This window comes from Myripristis murdjan, chromosome 4, assembly GCF_902150065.1.
Source record: "Myripristis murdjan chromosome 4, fMyrMur1.1, whole genome shotgun sequence".
NCBI classification, from domain to species: Eukaryota; Metazoa; Chordata; class Actinopteri; order Holocentriformes; family Holocentridae; genus Myripristis; species Myripristis murdjan.
The window spans coordinates 23,186,206-23,205,248 of record NC_043983.1 but is presented as its reverse complement, the minus strand read 5'-3'; the positions used below and the strand labels follow the sequence as shown (position 1 = coordinate 23,205,248).

At 43.5% G+C, this 19,043-nt stretch overlaps 2 protein-coding genes across 5 annotated transcripts in view; one reads left to right on the top strand and one right to left on the bottom strand.

The window, feature by feature from the left end:
* Nucleotides 1-3,106, top strand: part of rfx2 (regulatory factor X, 2 (influences HLA class II expression)) — a 29,172-nt gene extending 26,066 nt beyond the window's left edge. For all 3 annotated transcript variants that reach the window (XM_030049084.1, XM_030049082.1, XM_030049083.1), the window contains 3 exons: nt 101-254; nt 395-437; nt 667-3,106. In XM_030049084.1, the coding sequence (XP_029904944.1) occupies nt 101-254; nt 395-437; nt 667-788 (319 nt within the window). In that variant the 3' untranslated portion in view covers nt 789-3,106. The remainder of the gene's footprint in view (nt 1-100; nt 255-394; nt 438-666) is intronic.
* Nucleotides 3,107-3,265: 159 nt separating this feature from the next.
* The window catches only part of fcho1 (FCH and mu domain containing endocytic adaptor 1), a 59,475-nt gene continuing 43,697 nt past the window's right edge, over nt 3,266-19,043 (bottom strand). For both annotated transcript variants that reach the window (XM_030049060.1, XM_030049061.1), the window contains exons 16-27: nt 18,068-18,119; nt 17,130-17,254; nt 14,847-15,935; nt 13,870-13,976; nt 12,366-12,534; nt 12,066-12,180; nt 11,475-11,630; nt 11,256-11,388; nt 10,512-10,708; nt 9,838-9,902; nt 4,552-4,719; nt 3,266-3,919 (exon numbers count right to left, since the gene is read on the bottom strand). In XM_030049060.1, the coding sequence (XP_029904920.1) occupies nt 3,891-3,919; nt 4,552-4,719; nt 9,838-9,902; nt 10,512-10,708; nt 11,256-11,388; nt 11,475-11,630; nt 12,066-12,180; nt 12,366-12,534; nt 13,870-13,976; nt 14,847-15,935; nt 17,130-17,254; nt 18,068-18,119 (2,405 nt within the window). In that variant the 3' untranslated portion in view covers nt 3,266-3,890. The remainder of the gene's footprint in view (nt 3,920-4,551; nt 4,720-9,837; nt 9,903-10,511; nt 10,709-11,255; nt 11,389-11,474; nt 11,631-12,065; nt 12,181-12,365; nt 12,535-13,869; nt 13,977-14,846; nt 15,936-17,129; nt 17,255-18,067; nt 18,120-19,043) is intronic.

Sequence of the window (19,043 nt, the reverse complement as noted above, 5' to 3'; positions counted from 1 at the left end):
CCAGCACTTTGTGTTTAGTGAGAGAATAAAGCTAGAAAGGGTCTTTGATGTTGCCACTGCCAGCATAATATTTGATTATTTCTGTTATTCTGTCCCTCAGTTCTATGGTGATTAGAGACCTGACCCTGCGCAGTGCGGCCAGTTTTGGCTCCTTCCACCTGATCCGACTGCTCTATGATGAGTACATGTTCTACCTGGTGGAGCACCGTGTGGCCCAGGCCACGGGAGAAACTCCCATCGCTGTCATGGGAGAGGTGAGAAAACGGGAAAAAAATCACTTTGCGTAAAATATTTGATCAAGTAATGTAATGTTTGGAAATTGGCATGACCTGTTGATTCAGTTGACAATAGTAGAGCTAATTCCTTGTTCTGTCTTCTGCCTCTTAAACTACAGTTCAGTGACCTAAGCTCTATGATGCCATCACTCATAGACAAAGGTAAGACACTGTAGTCTTGTTATGGTAGCGATGATATTAATTTATTAATGTTGCCTTAGCTGTGCTGCTGTGGTGGTCACAAGCTATTTTTATTAAAACAGTTTATGACCTGTTAAGTAAAATGAAGACTGCAGTTATGATGATATTAAAATGTCTTTTGGGAAATCCCATTCGATCCCCTCTATCTGACCTTATTCTGTTGTCCCTGCTTCCCTCCCTGTGCCACTAGACCCATCCTTCTCAGATGAAATGAGTGACTTGGGCAGCGACGCCGACGTGTCCAGAGGGTCTATTGAGCCGGCCGTGAAGAGAGAGAGGATTGAGATAAGCCACTCGCTGCAGGAGATCTGAGTCCAGCCTTAGACGACCAAATGGGGCCAGACTGAAAGCGACCCGGACCGGCGTCTCTCCCGTTGCCTGGCAGCTTTTGGGCCGAGCACACTCAGTCCTTCCACAGCCAGAGTGCGCACTGTACATAGACAGCAGAGTAGCAAAGTCCGTAGTCCCCTCGCTAGTGTATATAAAGACAGTGATCTCTCTCCCAGGGACAAATGTAAATCTCACCCGGGATGGGGGGGGGGGGGGGGGGGGGGGGGGGGGGGTCACGTGTCTGGTTTTAACTTAACAGGGGTGTAATACAGTTCTGATTTCTTTCTGTTCTTGTTGCAACTGTGAATAAGAATGACTTTGTGCAGTATGTTTTTGTTGGATGTGCAACTTTGAGTGGTGGTGTGTGGTGTTTCTTATTCTTCTTTTTTTTTTTTTTTTTTAAACTAGCTGTGCCATAGTGTCATTTGAGTGCCTTAGAATGCTAACTCTTAAACCACCACTACAGATGTCTATCTCTCCCTCAGCTGTGCCTCTACCGCAGTATGAATGTATCGTCTCCGAACCTCAGACATTCAAAGCACCTTTAAAATTGATTAGGTGTAGGCGTGTACTCCTTGTTGCCTCTGCTGCAGCTAGCAGCAAAAGATTAAAAAAAAAAAACAAACAAAAAACAAACAAAAAAAAAAACAACAACCAACGCACATCCATGCAACCTACTGACCCAAAGGACTTGTCCCTCAATATTTCCCACCAGCTCAGCCATAGTCCTGGCTCTGTCAGGCAGGCAGTAGGGCCTCAAACTGAAAACCCTCATCGTCTCGCAGTAGTCAGGAAGACAGGGAACTCAGTGTGTCACCTTGGCCGTATAAGATGTTGATTTGTTTACCTCAAGAGATTTCTATGCTGTGCTCAGTTCAGCTCGGATGACATGAGGCGAGTATAAAAGTGTGTAGCCACCATTACTGTTTGTGTCTACCGATCCTGTTCCCTTTCATGTAAATATTTCTCCACATTGTTTATCCAAATATTAACAATCCTGTGATAGCTTCTCCATGTGTTTTTTAGGGATCCGTTCAACAACTCCTAACTTAGTGACCTCCACGGTGAAGACACAGTATGGTAGTACGTTTAGCTGCCACAGCGTCTGGAGCAAAGCCAGAGTTGCTCAGAATAATTGACATAATGGAGATTATCGAGATAGGAAGTACAGGTTAAAGCCTTCTCGCCTAACTGGAAGTCTATCTATCTCATGGAGCCTCATTTCTTGCCCGAACTGAGTGTACCTTTTGTTTATTTAAGGAATAGATAAATCAATACAGTTTAGAGCTTTGGACCTGTAAAACCAAAACCCTTAAAAAAAAAAGAAGAAGAGGATACTGTTGGCATCTGAGCTGGCACATGCTCCCCTGAGTTCAGATGTTATAACCTCATGCCGTTACTCAGATGAAGTCTTACAATCCATTTGAATTAGATAGATAGGAAAATGCAGTATGTTCTTTGGAATCTCTCTCTCAATGTTTACTACTTCTTTCCATGTCTACTAGTCCTAAATACATGATGATCAGTGGAAGAGCAAACAGCTCCCATAGCTTATGCCCATAGATGAACTTGCTTTATATAGCCATACAGTTGGACTATAGGCCTACATGTGTGACACCAAGATACTGTTAAACTATATGAATATATACATATATATATATATACATATATATTTCTTTATATGATGTAGAAAGCGTGTGTTCTGTGGCCTTTGGAATTACTCGGTCTTTGCCTAATCATTTCTCTCCTTACACTGTACTGGTCACATTGTATTGGAAGAAAATGCTTTGATGTTTAATTGATTAGACTGGTGTCTGTGATAAATTTGTTTAAAATCTCAATTGTTTAACATAGGAATTCTGTTATTAGCTGGCAGTGCTGCGGCACCTGAGCACGCTATGAAAACAGTCACGAGAGAAATTTCTATTTATATGAATTATTATAACTGATTTGATTGACATGATCTTTGTGTTGAAATTGGTTTGGCTGATTTTCCGTCCCTTGTCCCCTAATTGCCCCAGATGATTTTGCTGTAGCTATGAGAATCCTAAGCTTAAGTTATTTAAGGCTTTTTGTAACTTGTGCCTGTCACAGTAATTTGCCTTTAAGTGCTTTGGGAAAGTAATTTCTATGTGTACTTTGTAATGTTTTGTAATGCTGTTTAGACTTTTGGCTAAGGATTATTTTTTATTGAACTAGATTTGGTTCTTCTTACAAGTATACTGAACCCTTATTTTTGTGTATTTTTAAACCTGTTCTTGACTACACTTCACCTAGCCTAAGGGCAGACAATGGTTGGTTAAAAATGCATAGTTCAGCTGTTATTTTGTACTTGGTCACAATGTGTAATAAATTGGTGTAAACCAGTGGCTTGAGCATGTTCCTTTATTTTATCAAATATCAATGTCACAAAACCTCTATTTGGAACAAACAGCAGATTTACAAACATTTTTTTCCCCCCAAGGTTTGGTAGAACTGTAATTATCTTTGCTCACAAATGACTGATTCAATCCATTAGGATGTTCTTCCAGAGATTTTTTTTTTTCATATTTACATAAATTAAAAATTCTAGTTTCCATGGCAACTCAGGTCAAGACACAGTATGCTTAAGTTTATTCATATACACGTTTGCCGTACTTCAAGAAAAGTTCTGACATCCAGTTTTCAGTCTGTTGATACAAAGGCACACAGAACACAATGCAAACAGAGCAGAGGAGATTGGACAGGAAGAAGGGAGCACTCGGAGAGGAATGAGGACTGAGTGTACAACGCAGAGCCAGGAGGAAGGGAGGGAAAGAAGGGGGAACAAGAAAAGGCTTGGTCCTAATATAGCAGACAGGACACCATCAGACGTTAAGTGCACATTTTCCTTGAAGGTCAGGCTAGTAGGTCTGAGTAAGGTGACTTGTCTCCAGTGATACCAACTTATCTTTCACTGATCAGTCTTCACACTGTTTTTGTCTTCCTCTGTCTAGACCGCCGCTCAGCGAGAGCCCGCTCCTAACTCACATGGCTGAAAGTGCAATATGTTCTCTGAACCCCGAACAGTGGTCCGTTCAGCGTTCTGAAGGTCCTTTCCACCGTTCACAAGGAGCAGCCTGCCATGTACTTCCCTGTCAAAGAGAATAGAAACGAAGATGACAAAGTTAAAAAAAAAAAAAAAAAAAAGGAATATGTGCAGCCAAAAGTGGTTTGGGTTAACGGCTGGTGAAGAGGCCTGCAACCAAATCACCACCAAAACAAGGCAAACACTAAAACTCCCAGCAACTTCACGTGGTGAAAATGAATAACCAACCATGGATATCCAGCGTGCCAAAACATTCCTTTTCCATTTTCACCATATAAACATCTCAGAGTGACTCATACAGTACAGAATAATGTGAATCTCTTTAGTTGCAGCCTGTCAAAGTGGAACAAAAAAATAGTCTGGCAAATCAGTTCTGTTTACTGACATCTCCCTGCACTTCCATTATACTTGGTACTTTGTACACACAATGAAATAACACTAATGTGACAATACCTGCTGAAAAAGGCCAATGAGGATTGTCAGATCTAAAATCTGCGTGGGGTATGTGGATGATATTTAAATGCAATGGAAACCTTCAGGAGGATCAGACTGATAAAACTCACTGTACAACAAAAAGCCAGCACTCTTTGTTTCTAAGTTATTTCAATTACCGCCTAAATTCATGGTATGCATATGTATATGGAGTGGGTTGTATGCCTGAGTGTGTTACAGTTTCACCTGTGGCAAATCTCTTCTTGACCAGCGACATGCGGTAGCGGCTGCCGACCAGCTCCACGTCTATGCCCGACAGCGAGGCCCCGGAGCCCACAAACTGAACAGCCAGGCTGGGTGGGGGGCCGCGGGGGACCTCCAGGCACTGCCAGCTGGCACACAGGGTCCCTGAGCCTGTGACAGCCACACAGCCAAAGGGCACACATGGACGGGGAAATAAGTTCAGATTAAAGTGACCAAAAAGCTGATCATCACAACAGATACTTTTTAACATCTATACATTACCACTGCATTGACCTTTTGGCGCATAGCGGTCACTACAGTGGACAGCTGTTTAAAAGTCATTTTCTCCTAAATGCAATGGTTTCTATGGTGGAATTGCATATCAGCTGTTAGAATGCTCTCTGCTGCTCCCCCCATTGAGGTTTATGCAGAGACTGTCAGTTCTTGTTGCTGAAAATATATTAATACTAGTATCATGACATGGTAATACCAGTCCTGCATCCTTAAAGAAGTATGGAGACTCACAAAAGTGTTCATGCCCTAAGAAGAGTAAAAACACATAAGAAAAAAATCTTGACTCAGGCTTTCATAATTCATGCATCAAAGGGTTAATTTTGAGACTTGAGCAGAATTATTTTAAATGAATAAGACCATCGCCAAGAGAAATGCCATGCCTCAGACTCCTCACTGTGTCGTACGTTGTGTAGCTCCGAAGCCTACAGAGACAGAAAGCCGAACCACGGCCGAGTCACTGACTGCTGGGATGTAAAGTAAGAGTGCAGTACAGTCTTTTGGCCACCGGGGGCAGCACTGAGCACTTGCTAAACAGAGCAGAATACTTGGCGGTCAATGGGGCTAAACAGTAGCGGTTTTAGGCACGGGCGAAGCGGGCAGCCGCCCGGGGCGGCATATATTCATGTCACGTGGGGGGCGGCATGAGAGCAAAAAAAAAAAAAAAAAAAAAAAAAATCATCCTCGCTGCAAAGCAGTCTTCTATTACCGTATTCATCTGAATATAAGACAATATTTTATCCATTGAAAATGCCCTGAAAAAACGCCCTCGTCTAATATTGGGGTCTAAGCAAATACACATGTATTGTGCTTGCATATAAACCAGTAGGTAGGCTCGCCTGATGCCGCGATTACCGGCGAATGGCCGCATTGCGCAGTCAATAATCAACCATGTTGTCTGTGTCATTGTCCGTTGTGCTGCTGCAGCCGCGTATGAACAAAAGTTGATTTATAATGAGAGGATGGCAGTATGTGTGTGCTGCTCACCTGTCAGATCCGGCAGACCTGACCGGGTGGGCGCGGCACCTGTAAGCATCAAGCCGGTGCCGCGGCCGGCCCGCCTGATGCTGACCGGTGGCTTTTTTTATGCAAACAAGATTTTGTCCGTATAAAAAGTATTTTTCCAAAAAAGGTATTTGTGCAGGTGTTGGCGCCCCTGCTCTGGGAGGGGCGCGTCTAGCCGCCAGAGGGGCACCGGTAGCGGCCGTTATCGCTTGGAAGTTCGCGCGCGCGCGCGCGCGCGGGGCTACAACGGTAGAGCGCAAGGCAGTAATTTCGCCCAGGGCGGCAACATGGGCAGAACCGCCACTGGGGCTAAATCACAAATCACTACACTTGATTGCACATATTTACATGTAACTGGACTATTTCTGTCACTGTAACACAGACTGATAGTTATAATGGGGACAGAATTATACGCTGACGTGAAATCAATGGTTGTAAAATTCACAAAATGTTCTAATTTGACACTAGCATCGAGGCTATGTGGTGTCGATTATTTGTATAACCAGGTTTTCTTCTTAAATAGTTCCGGATTTCTTTCATCTCAGCACAAAGAAATTTGTATCTTCTTATCCACTGTCTGGTAATTTTCCACAATGCACGGTAAATATAAGAAAATATATATATTAAAAAAATCGGAGAGGTGACCTTCTGGAAAATTTGCGTTGACTGTTATTTAGTTTACTCGTTTAGCCCAGTTGCAGTGCTTTACGTCGTTCCCACGGGGTTGCCTCACACATTCCTGTAGGTGGAATATCAACCTATACAGACTATCTCTAGTAGCACTGATGCAGATTTTGCATGAAATTTGACCAACTACTTTATAGCAAACACAGGAAGAGGGCAATGTTCTTCCAGCACAAACTGATTCTAAATCTTTCAGAGTTTCTTGCAATGGTAGATGGTGGAACTAATGAAAAAACAACAGCAAAAACAACAACAAAAATCATTTCTTAATTAGTTGCCTTGATCAATAAAACAAAAGATAATACCTTTGACCAAAGATCTTATTTGTGACAGGCTCATCCCCACGATGGTCTCATTGGTTTTTACACAAAGGCATCCAAATTAATCTGACAGACATATTTAACACCTGCACACGCCACCTTAAAGTTCATGAATCGCCAACACAGTTCAACAATCTAGTCTGGGATTTTGTGACAGAATGAGACGGCCATTTGAGAAAACGTGTTACATACTGGTGTGAGATGCTTGCTGGCAGCAGCGTGAAGCAGTTACTTATCCATAAGCTATCTTGAAAACTCATTTCCATTTTAAAAGGGCGCAGTCCCAACATTTACATTTTCTTCTGACGTTCTCGCACACTTTTGTTCTGCGTGAGCAGCAATGTGTGAGACTGCAGAATAGGCTAAAATGCCTTGATAGCTAATATCAAAACTAACTGGCAGAAGGAGTGAAGCAACAGCCTTTTGATAACAGATGTAACATAAAATCCTGTGTATGTGTGATAAAGTGCTGGGTAAAGGAATGTGAGCCAAGGAGTTACTTCAAAAAAAAGTGTTAAAGCTGTGTCTACATATGTTTAAAAGGCTCTACCTCCAAAAGATGATGTAATGTTTCTGGATGGACGACTGTGCAGCCCACATCAAGCTGAGAAATACCACTTCTCTGATACGGGGGTTTCTGTTTACAAAGCTCCGAGTGGTTAGTGTCGAGTCAACTCAACGAGAGAGACATTATTTATGTAAAGCTCTGTTCCCAAACATTTTGTTAATAACGAAACAGGAGGTGTCGAGGAAAGCTGTATTCAAGATGGGACAGGGAGGAGTTATGGTAACCTTTAGGCGCTCTGTCATTGGCTCATAAACCACAGTGGTCTTGTAACTATAAACCTTTTTGGCCTTTAATATCCCCTGAAGCTGCAATCTATCACTGCAGGCTATGAATAACTCTTCCCTCTGGTCTCCAACCATGTAGCCTCACACAGAGCTAATAACATATCATTAGGTGGAAAAAAAAGGTGTTTGTGCAGAGCGGTGCATGATTTCCTCGGTGCAGGAAACATCAAATCTATATAGACGGGATCAAAAAATGTTGCTCAAAGGGACATTTTGTTTATCTCGTGGCAACTTTTCCATTTGTCATTAGGGGAATTGGCTCTGTGCACAAGACGAGTGACGCACATCCGGTTTCGCCAGATAGCGGCACTTCAGTTTCCGGTCTGTGTAATGGCTAAGCCTAATGCTTACATATTCTCCCGGTGCCTCACGGATTTGCCCAGACTAACGATAAACTATGTCCACCGAAACGTTGCTGCCACTTCCCCTGCCCCCCCCAAAAAGCACAACATCGAAGGTATGTAATTTAGAGAACGTTAACGGTCGTTAGCTAGCTTTAGCTAACTAACGTAGATGGTTAGCACCAGGCGAATCACACCGTAACGTTTGTTGTGTAAAATGAATCTCGTTTTTGTATCCAGTGGCAAGTTAACTGACTATACCTGAGGCCTGTATCACGAAGCAAGCTCAGTTTTCCCTGGATCTCTCAGATCTATCCGGCTACACTAACAGAGATCATGGTGATCAGGAATAACCGGTATCACGACGCTGGTTATCAACTCGCTCACTCAATCCAGGTTTGTCTCATCAAGAGCCGTGAACGCGCATGTATAAGGAAGGGTTCCGATGCAGCTGACTGGAATAGTATGAGGAGGAAAAACAAAATGTACACACTAAATCGAACACCGTGGCTGCCGCGAAGAGAAGGCAGCCACGGCATAAATGCGCAAACTACACATCAGTGGCTCAAGTAGCCCACATCTGACGCTGACACCTCTGAACTCACTGCACTGCACAGACGTGTTGCGTGTCTGCTTTACAGGCTATAATAAAATAAAGCGGACGCCAAAATCCAATCATGTCAGTACATCAAGTTGATAGCAGGGTCAACCCTATCCCTAACCCTAGCAGGCTAGCTCTCAGAACAGGTTTAGGATAGGTATCCTGTCCCGATGACAGGTGAACCAGCTTTGTGATACAGAAAATCTGGAGTTGAGCCTGAAGTTATCTCGCTAACGCCTTAATCCCGCTTCATGATACAGGCCTCAGGTATAGTCAGCTAACTTGCCATTGGATACAAAAACGAGATTCATTTTACACAACAAACGTTACGGTGTGATTCGCCTGGTGCTAACCATCTACGTTACTTAGCTAAAGCTAGCTAACGACCGTTAGCTAACGCTCTCTAAATTACATACCTTCGATGTTGTGCAAATAGCTGGAGATGTATAACTTAAAACACTTTTCTCGTTTGCTTTTGGGGGCAGGGGAAGTGGCAGCAACGTTTCGGTGGACATAGTTTATCGTTAGTCTGGGCAAATCCGTGAGGCACCGGGAGAATATGTAAGCGTTAGGCTTAGCCATTACACAGACCGGAAACTGAAGTGCCGCTATCTGGCGAAACCGGATGTGCGTCACTCGTCTTGTGCACAGAGTCAATTATTACAGCATGAGGAACAGTTGGTCTTAGAGCTGCTGCTGTTATGAGCACTGACGTCTTTGTGTATGATTTAACACCTTGAATTCTGATTTTCCTGTTAAATTTCTCCTTAGGTGGCAACAAAGTTAAAAAAAAAAAAATTCCCATATTGTAGGACATCACATACTTATTCTGTGTCAGCTACATCATATTACACCAAGTCAAATATACAAACCCAAGATGCCATTGTGTGATGGCTACACCTTTACATCATATAGAAAATATCTATTTGTCTTATACATCATTTTATAAACATTTCCCAGCAGGACATGATATCTTTGGAAACCTTGGGATCTCCACTAGAATTTAAAATAAAGCTCTGTGGGTCAACTCGACTCAATGCGCAGTAGATGGGATTCCAAGGTGTGAGTGTATATGTGTGTGTGTTTTAACCCTCAGCTGTTACAGTAAACAACAGCATAGTCTAACGTCCCGTGTTAAAAAAAGGGTTAAAAACATAAAAGCAGAGATGGAGAGTGAGCGCAGCAGAGCTCTGACCTTTGCTGTGGTTGGTCGGCGAGAGGTTGGGTAGTTTCCACAGCAGCCGTCTTTCCTCAGCATTCCTGGTGAAGCAAATAAAGGGTCAAGTGAGGCCCACCCTGTTCCCACCCTGTTCCTACTTTTCTTTTATTGACCGTCGCCCTTTTCCTTGTTAGTTTCCACCCTCCCCTTGACCTTTTTCATTCGTTCTCTTACTCTCCATCATGTTCATCCTCGGTTCCTCGGCTCAACTCCACCCACGCTGCATTTAGCTGAAAGGTTAAAAAGACCCATCACATGCGACCCTCCCCTGTCCAGTTTAGCGGTGGCTTCACCTGTACGTTATGATTATACATTAAAGTAGTAATCTCCTGCATTTTCACATGAACAGATGTCCACTTTACCATTTCCTACTGTCAGCTGAAATAACCTGTACCCAGTCCATGAAAGCTTTTGCATCCGCTGCTCTAAACAAACTAAACTTAAAACTAAACTAAACTTTGCCAAGAAAAATACTCACACAGGAAGTGACATACTTAATGTCTCAAACAGCAGAGCATTTGAAATAAACAGAAGAAAAACTGGGATGCTATCATGGTCAGCAACATCATGATGGTTTCATTAACGGAAAAACATATGCATAAAAAGAGTTAACTCCTCCATCAGGACTAAAATCCCTCGTCCCTGCTCACCAGGATGCGGGCGGCTGGCACTGCAGGTCTGTGGCAGTGTGGTCTAAAGGCAGCAGCACCTGGACGGCAGTCAGCTGGGTGGAGGGCGCGGTGGCCGGGCAGCAGTGATAATCCAGGGACACCCGCGTCACCGTCCCGCTGCGCTGGCACTCCGCTGACAGCAGGAGCGGCGCCCGCCCGGGGTCCTGGGACGACACCTGAGCCACGACAAGGAGAAACATGCCCACAGCCGACTTCAAAAACAGATCCTCGACTGAGATGAAAAAGCTGTCATCTGTTAACCTTGTACTTTGATGGTGTTGAGTTAATTAATGCAGTGTTAATAACCACATTAATTACTTAGCCAATGAATCAGACCACTGGAGAATTTATAAAGCTTTAAATAAAATCCACAATTGAATTTTTTTTTGTATGTCACATCTATCTACTGCTATCATGAGCTTTACATTTCAAACTAAATGAATCAAAAGTGAATTGGCTCTTCCTTTGTGATGATGTTTTTTTTTTTTTTTTTCCCACAAAAAGTAGAGGGAATGACAAGAGGAGGGTTGGAGCAAAAAGAAAAGAATAGGTAGTCAGAAAGGACAGACTTGTATGTTAAAGGAAATGAACTGTGGCAGTGCAGCAAGCCATCGTGGCATTAGATGATCACGTATTACATAACTATGTAATACGTGATCATAAATCTTGTTCGGGAAACATGAAATCCTGACTGTGACATGAATAGCAGTGGTGCGTCCTCACCTGATACTTGAGCAGGCCGACGTTGTAGTAGGAGGCCTGCGGGTTGAGCTCAGCCTCTCTCTGCAGGTAGAGCTGGAGAGCCTGCATGTTGAACCAGAAGTCCCTGGTGTCCGGGTCGCTCTGAGATGGATCACTGCACGGACGCACAGACACGACAATCACAGTTATGCACACTCTTAAATGCACAGGTTTGCAATCTAAATCCGGAAGGCAGCTGACCTGTAGAGCAGCTTTTGATTAGGCAGGAAGTGATCGACCCTGGAGATGTTGACCAGTCTGAAGCTCAGTACAGGAACGTTGGGGTTGGCCGTGAAAATCCGGGTGATGCCCGCTGGGAAGGACATGGTCAAGTCGCCCGTGATCTTCACCAGACAGCTGGAGAAAGGAACAAAAACACACAAAAAGTAAAATTAGGTTTCTTTGAATTTGTTGTTACTTCACCTTTCAAACATGCATGTAACATTCTATAAGCAGCAGAGGATGTGCAGTAAGATTATTGATGTTTCTTTGGTTATTTTTAATGCTTTATTTTCAAAAACCGACAGCTCCAAGGCACTTCACTAAAAATATAACAATACAATACAATCTGACAGAATAAAATAAGATGTAGATAGTAGCTGAAACAGCTATGGGCTCTCAGGACAGTGCCTTTTGGGTATTCGTCTTGTAAACAAGTGCTACGGTGATGCTCTTTGACCATATTTATTATTATTCTCTTGTATCATATTGCTGACCTGACACCTAGATAAAGCAGCAACTGTAAGTTTGTAATTCTGGACAATGACACAAACTCAGTGAAGTCATACTGACCGGTTATGCTGTCCACCCTTGAAGTAAGCGTTGATGTACTCTGTTATAGCTGCTGCCACAGGCCAGGCCTCCTGCGTGCTGAGGGAAATGGGACTCGGACCTCGTGACAGGTGCACTGCGGAGAGCACATTGAAAGGTGACAAGTCTGCACCGCTCAATTGTGGGTTTTTCTTTAACAATGTCATGAGCTGTGTTTCCATCTGTCAGTGCGCTGTCATTTACAGAGAAATCGACTTTGAACCAGACATCCGGAGGTACTGCAAACGTTAAATGAAGGTTTAAATAGGAGCTGTGGCTCACGGTGTCTCTGCGGGTGCTCCTGGTGCTGGTAGGGCAGCGGTGACGACTGTCCCGTTCTGGCAGGGCTGGGGGCTCGGTTCTGGCCCCCCCAGTCGCTGGGGCTGGAGGACGAGGAGGAGGTGAGGGGAGGGCTGGGCTCCGGCAGGGGGGAGGAGCACAGTGACCTTGACTGAGACACACAAGGAGAAGGCAAAGTTATTATTTCCACATGGATGACACATTAGGGTTTGAGTCAAAACCATGTCAGAGAACCACTGGTCTTAGTTGAGTCAGCAGTGAGCGTAGTTCTATAAACAGCCCAGCATCACAACTATATATATATATCTTAGTTTAATATACATTCATACTGTTTTTATCTATTGGAACCATCCATATATTTCATTTCATATACCATCTGTACATTTCATATCTCACATTGTTGGATGTATATATTTTTTACTGTATATAGCTTTTATTGTATGTATTTCTGCATTATTTTATTCTATTTAATCTAATTTTATTTTATGTTTCCATTCTATTAACGCCCCCACCCTCACAACTCTACAACACTGGCTAATAGAGGATTATCCTTGTTCAAATACTGGAATACACATTAGAAGTGAATACTGATATGCTAATACAAACTACTTGCTGGTAAGCACTATTTGACCCCTCTGACATTACAAAAACAAAACCCATAATGATATTCAAAAACGCTACAAAGAAAGCTACAGGGAATCGAGTAAAAAAAATGGAATTTCAATGAAGTCTACATCTACATAAATGTAAATGGATAAAATATTAAATTTGACAAAGAAACAACTTTGTAAAAAAAAAAAAAAAAAAAACTGCTGCACATCTATTCTGATTATTTTCACAGCAACACTGCTAATACTGTTGGATGCTTCGTTAACCACTCATGTACATGCTCTACACTCTTAAGTAATAAATAATGTTTTTGCATGAGACAACTTCTGTTACCGTGACAATCACGGTTAGATAAATATGGACAGATATCAACTCCCACACAAGCACTTAAGAGATGGAAACACATTATCTTACTGCCTGCCTACTAGATACCTGCTTAGGTATGTTTTGTTTGGTTGGTTTGTTTTGTTTTGGTTTGTTGTTTTTTTTTTTAAAAAACAAAAGAGATATCCAGCAAACAGGAGGTCAAGGGTGACTCTCAGTGATATCAAAATAAGTGCTCTTCCTAAAACAAAGTAGATTTAATAGACAGAGAAAGACGGCCCTACAAAATCCCTCAGGTCTCCATTCTTCAGGTCTTTATTTGTTCAGCCTATTTAAAATCATACGTTTTAGATATCAACTAAAAACCTTCATCCACTCTCTTTTAAAATAATGGCATCCAAGTAAATCTCACTACTGAATATTATAACCAAAAAATAGTAAAGTTTATGGGACTTAACCATTTGTATTTATGATAAATTAGGCAGAGCATTATAATTAGCAATAAAATCAACTCTGACTCGGCTGGACTCTGAACACATCCCTGGATACTCACTCTCTCACAGCCACTCAGTCGGCCTGAAGTCCTCTTGGCCCGGGCTGGACGATGGGGAGCAGCCACGAGCACTTCAGCGCTGTCCTGTCTGAAGCCGTGCTTGGAACCTTGGAAACACACGAGAGCAGAAAGTGATGGAGGGAAAAAATCTGTATGACACACTGAAAAAAGAAGGAAGAGGCAGACATCCTCTGAAAAATCAGTCAAGGGCTGCGCTCAGAACAGCCGGTCCCAGGCTCAACGGGCCATCCTGCCAAGAAAAGCTGGCATCACACCTAATACCACTTCATTTGCATTGGTTTAATGGAGAGTTTTACTATCCTTCTAGCATTTGAATATTCTTAAGGAAGATTTTCTTCCCCTCTGAGCAACATTTACGGGTGAAAACAGTTGATAAACACATCATAAAAACAAAGAGCGCTTGTGCTGTTTTTCACTCCAACACACCTTTGCCTGACGTGTACCAGAAAAGGAAGGATTTAAGAAAATATGTTGAAATGAGTGTTCCCAATACAACACAGCAGACTAACACAAATTTGGATAGGACTTAGGAGCGGGTACAATTTGCATTATCATCACAAACTTACCAGAATGCAGGACTGTTAAACAGACCTGCTAATTAAACAATTAATTGAATGTAATTGAGTGTAAGATAATCACACTTTTTTATCCCAAATGATTTTCCTCTTGCACTGTAAAGTCTAGCTCTGGTCAAGGTTAAGTGCATATTTTTCCAGCTTGTTGCAATGCCTGAGATGTCCCTTTAGGTCTCCAGTAAATAACATACAACAACTAAAATTCTTTAAAACAATTGATCTGCTAAAAAGGTTATAATCCAACTAATCCCTTAATTAGTCTGACTAAGAAGAGGCAACCCGACAGAAAACTGTTGCAATATGCTGACTAATAAAGAAGCCAAGGTTATCTGAGTGCAGTGGTGTTTTTTTTTTTTTTTTTTTTTTATTAGAGATCAATACCCTTGTGTGAGCTCATGCTGCAGGGTAGCTGAGTGTTCAGATCCAGGCAGTCTTGGTCTTTGTCTGTCGAAAAACAGAGGTCCTCCTGTGGCCCAGAATGCCGCGTGAGGGGTGGGGCATTTCTGCGCGGCTCACTTTCCGAAGAGCGATGTTTGCGCCTCTCCGCTCCCTCTCCTTTTACTCCTCCATCCTGGGCTGATGTGCTCAAGGCCTGAGCTCCCGGTGGGCCGGAAACCCCCTCGCTGAACGGGTTGTGGACAGAGTTCCAGTGCATCAGCTCTTTCTTTGGATGGGATGGGGGCAAAGAGCTGGAACTGGTGTCGGGAACCAGCCTATTGATATTGCCGGTGCTGCTGCTGCTGCTGCTGCTATGGGGCGGCAGGATCCCGGCTGCGGCAGCCAGAGATGACTGGTGTGTGGGACTGCCGATCATAGTGATGGCGAACGGGTCATCGGGACACACCGGAGGCGGGAGGCTCCGGTCCCGTTTCCTGTCTCTTTCTTTGCGATTGGAGGAGGAGGAGGAGGAAGAAGAAGTGGGGGCGGGCAGCGTTTTGGTGTCGGCAAGGGTGACTGAGAATGGGTCCCCTCGCACCTCGATCCCCCTTCCATCGCGGGCGGGGCGCGGCGGCGGGGGTGCCCAGGCGTCAGGCAGGGTCGGGGTCTCCTGGGTGACAGTCCTCTCAAAAGCAGCTAGGAACGGGTCCTCGGGGGGAATGTGTTTGCAGTTCCACACGGACGCCTCCATCTCAGGTGGGGGCAGGGACTGAGAGAACGCAGGGAAGTGCAGGGACAACGGGTCCATGTCCGGGGGCACCCGAGGGGAGCGGGACGGGGCAACCGACCAGACGCTTGCAGGATCGTCCTGGGGGTGGGGGCTGCGTCCTGGGGAGGGGTCACGGAAGGCAGAGAGGAAGGGATCCGCAGGCCGCCCCAGTGTTTGCGTCTGCTCTTTACTCTGAGGAGCAGGAGGCCATGCGGCCCAGCCTGTCGGTTCAGGAGAGGGCCCCAGGGGCTGATGGGAAGGTGAGTCCAGGCCAGAGTCTTCCACATTGTCAGGAGAGGAGGAGTCAGATGAGAAGGCAGCATCTGAGAAACACACAGAAAATATGAGTGCAACAAAGAATTAGAGTTCATTGATATAAATATGAAACAAAGAAACGGCATTAGCTTAGTAAGCGCCACAGGGAAACTGTGATTTTCAGTGGTAATTCAAATGCTCACTCATCACATAAAACAAACCATAACCATAATTATCCTTGAAAATTACAAAATTAATTCTCAATTAAATACTGGCTATTATGACTGTTCGATTGAACTTAAGTAGCACAGACATCAATATCTTTCATATTTTATAGCCCCCCACTGTGCGCTATTTTAATTAAATATGTAAAATTACTGCAATAATTTGCAACAAAGTGAATGTTAATTTTGCTTCTTATTATCTATTTATTAAAACTGATATTACACGGATGATACAGCTGTGATTCATCCTAAAGCCGGTTCATGAAGGCTTTAATATTTACTGCTTTCAAGTGTCTAGTTTTCCAGCACGTTTATATCACTGTATATTGTTTTCCGGTGCTTTGACTGCATTATGAGATATGAGGCATTTTTTCTTCATCTCTGTTGTTTTTATTACAGTAATATATTTAAACAAATTAGGCATAAGAATTAGGCTAGATGTTACATGCTGTAAAGAAGACGACACCAATTTTGAGACATAAGCATTTGCTGAAATGTGCCTGAAACAAGTCCAAATGTAATCTAAAAAAAAAAAAAAATTAAAAACAAACAAACAAAAAAACAAAAAAACAACAACAACTACCCATTGGTTTACAGTTGTACACTGTAGAGGTAACCCAATCTGGACAATCTTGAAAGGTAAGATGTTATGTTCTGCCTCATGTTCTGTTCCCAAATGTGAGCATTAATATGAAACAGTCAATGAAACACCTTTCAAACTGAAAAGTTTATAATCTGATATTAACAATCTGATGCAGCTTTGCAATACACCGCCAGTGGCTTCATGTTCACTGAGATGGATAAGCTTCACCGACTGAATTAGCCTTAGATGATGTTCTTTTACTTTATGGACCTGAATGGTAGTCAATGAACCTAAGTGGTATGGCAAAACCTATTTGAATAATGTCTAATAGTGGCGCACGCATGCATAAACTGTGACAACTGAAATTAAAGGGATATAAAAATGTTTAAAAAATGAGCAAAAACCAGCATCACACTGAAATTGTTTTTTTTAATAACACCAGCAGCTCAACTTACATTCAGAAGCAGCAAAAGTGGTTTGCTCTCTGAGTTGTTCTCGACCAGCGAAGCTTTTGGACTTGAAGGCTGACTCCAGCGGAGGTCCAAACAGGCTGTCTGACCCCGACGCTGTAGAACTCAACCTTGTGGAGGGAGGGGGAGAAACAGGGAGAGAGAGAAGATCAGAAAGTACATGAGAGAAAGAGGAGGAGTGATGGAGGGAGCAAAGGAGAGGTGGTGAAAGAAGAGGAAAATGAAGGTTGTTAAGGATGGAGAAAGAGAGAAAGCGCTTTAATTTTGTAATTTCTAATGTCTTCTTTCTAATTTCTATTGTCTTTAATCTAACACTGCGCTTTGGCAACATGTGAAAAAGCAAATAAAGCCCACTGAATTTGAACGTGAAGTGCAGGGGGCAGGTAATGAGAGATTTTATACAACAAAACAAACTATCTGGTGGGTGTTTTCATCCACAGCCCTTTAGAAACGTCCTGAGTGCAAACATGAACTGTACAGGCGGCCCCGGTGTGAATCAAACCCTTAATTGAAGTAGTATTAATGTCATGCTCTGTACTCTGAACTGCAGAGGAAATGAAGGCTGTGCCGCTAGGAGAAAATGAAGAGAAAAGAGCAATGGACTAGGAAAGGTATGAGAGGCAGAGGAGATTAAAAAAAAAAAAAAAAAAAAAAAACCTATGACGCTGACACAGGAAAGATTGTCGGATTTGGAGGCACAAGGGACTTGAAACTGATAGAGAGGCCTGATAGTCGGCCCTCCATTCTCATCTCTTATGAAAATGGAAAGGTGACATGAACAGTTTCGGGAAGCTGCAATGATAAGATCTCCCGCTGTGTCCATCTCTCTGTGCACCACACTGCTGAGACACTCGATGCGAGAGGGAGGAGGAGGAGGGGAGGAGGGAGAGGATGAGGAGATGAAGGAGACAGACTCATCTCACCTGCTGTGATCAGGACTGGAAGTGGACCTGCGTAGGCCCTCCTGCTCTCCATCTGCAGACAAAGCACATAAAACACACACACACACACATTCAGTGACTCACAGCAGTATTTAATTGGAGGATGTTCCCTAATCAGGTCTAATCAGAGGCGTGGTGTTATGAGTCAGAGCGCTGAGGCGAGGCAGGGATGGGGGGAGATGAGAAGACGTGAGGGAATACCCGTCGCCCATTACCTTCCCAGTGATAAATACCAGCAATTAGCCTGGTCTCACTTAGCACCAGCCATCGCTGCTGTCACCGAGGACGCTTTCCGTAACTGCTTTAATCAGACACTCATCATTAATCCTGTCGCCTCCGAATTTAATTCACCTAGAATAGAGGGAGAAAGAGAGACTCCCCACCGCTGTAAATCGCTGCAGCTGGCAGCCTCCCACTGCAGCCTAAACTACTGTCAGCTAGCTAACCTGTCGGTGATAAAACATGTTTTTGGAGCACGAGCAGAGGGCTGGGTGTGACTAATGGAGGGTGGCCATTCATCCAAGTTCGGCCACTGAGAAGATTTACCGGCCGGAGGGAAACATGGGGCGAAGCTTGCCAGAGGCAGAGAGATGCTGCAGGAATGCATCATCACCTTACTGATGCTACAAATGTGGCTCTGTCTGTGTTTGTGTGTGTATGTGTGTGTGTGTGTGTGTCTGCGTGGTTTGGGGAGGGGAGCCCTGATGGCTTAGTACAGCAGTTTTCAACCTTGTCAGCTTGCAACCTTACAAAAAGAAAGTGATACTTGCTCGCAAAGCTCTTTGCTGGTATAACTGAGCTGCACAGAGCATTTTAGCACCAGATGATTAATTTGACACTGGGGTTTTTTTGTTCACATTTCAGGCTCTTTTACATGGGTAATTATTACTAGAAGATGCCAAGAGACTGCACATATTTTTCTCAAGAGGAAGCCATTTATCTCAATGATTAACATGGT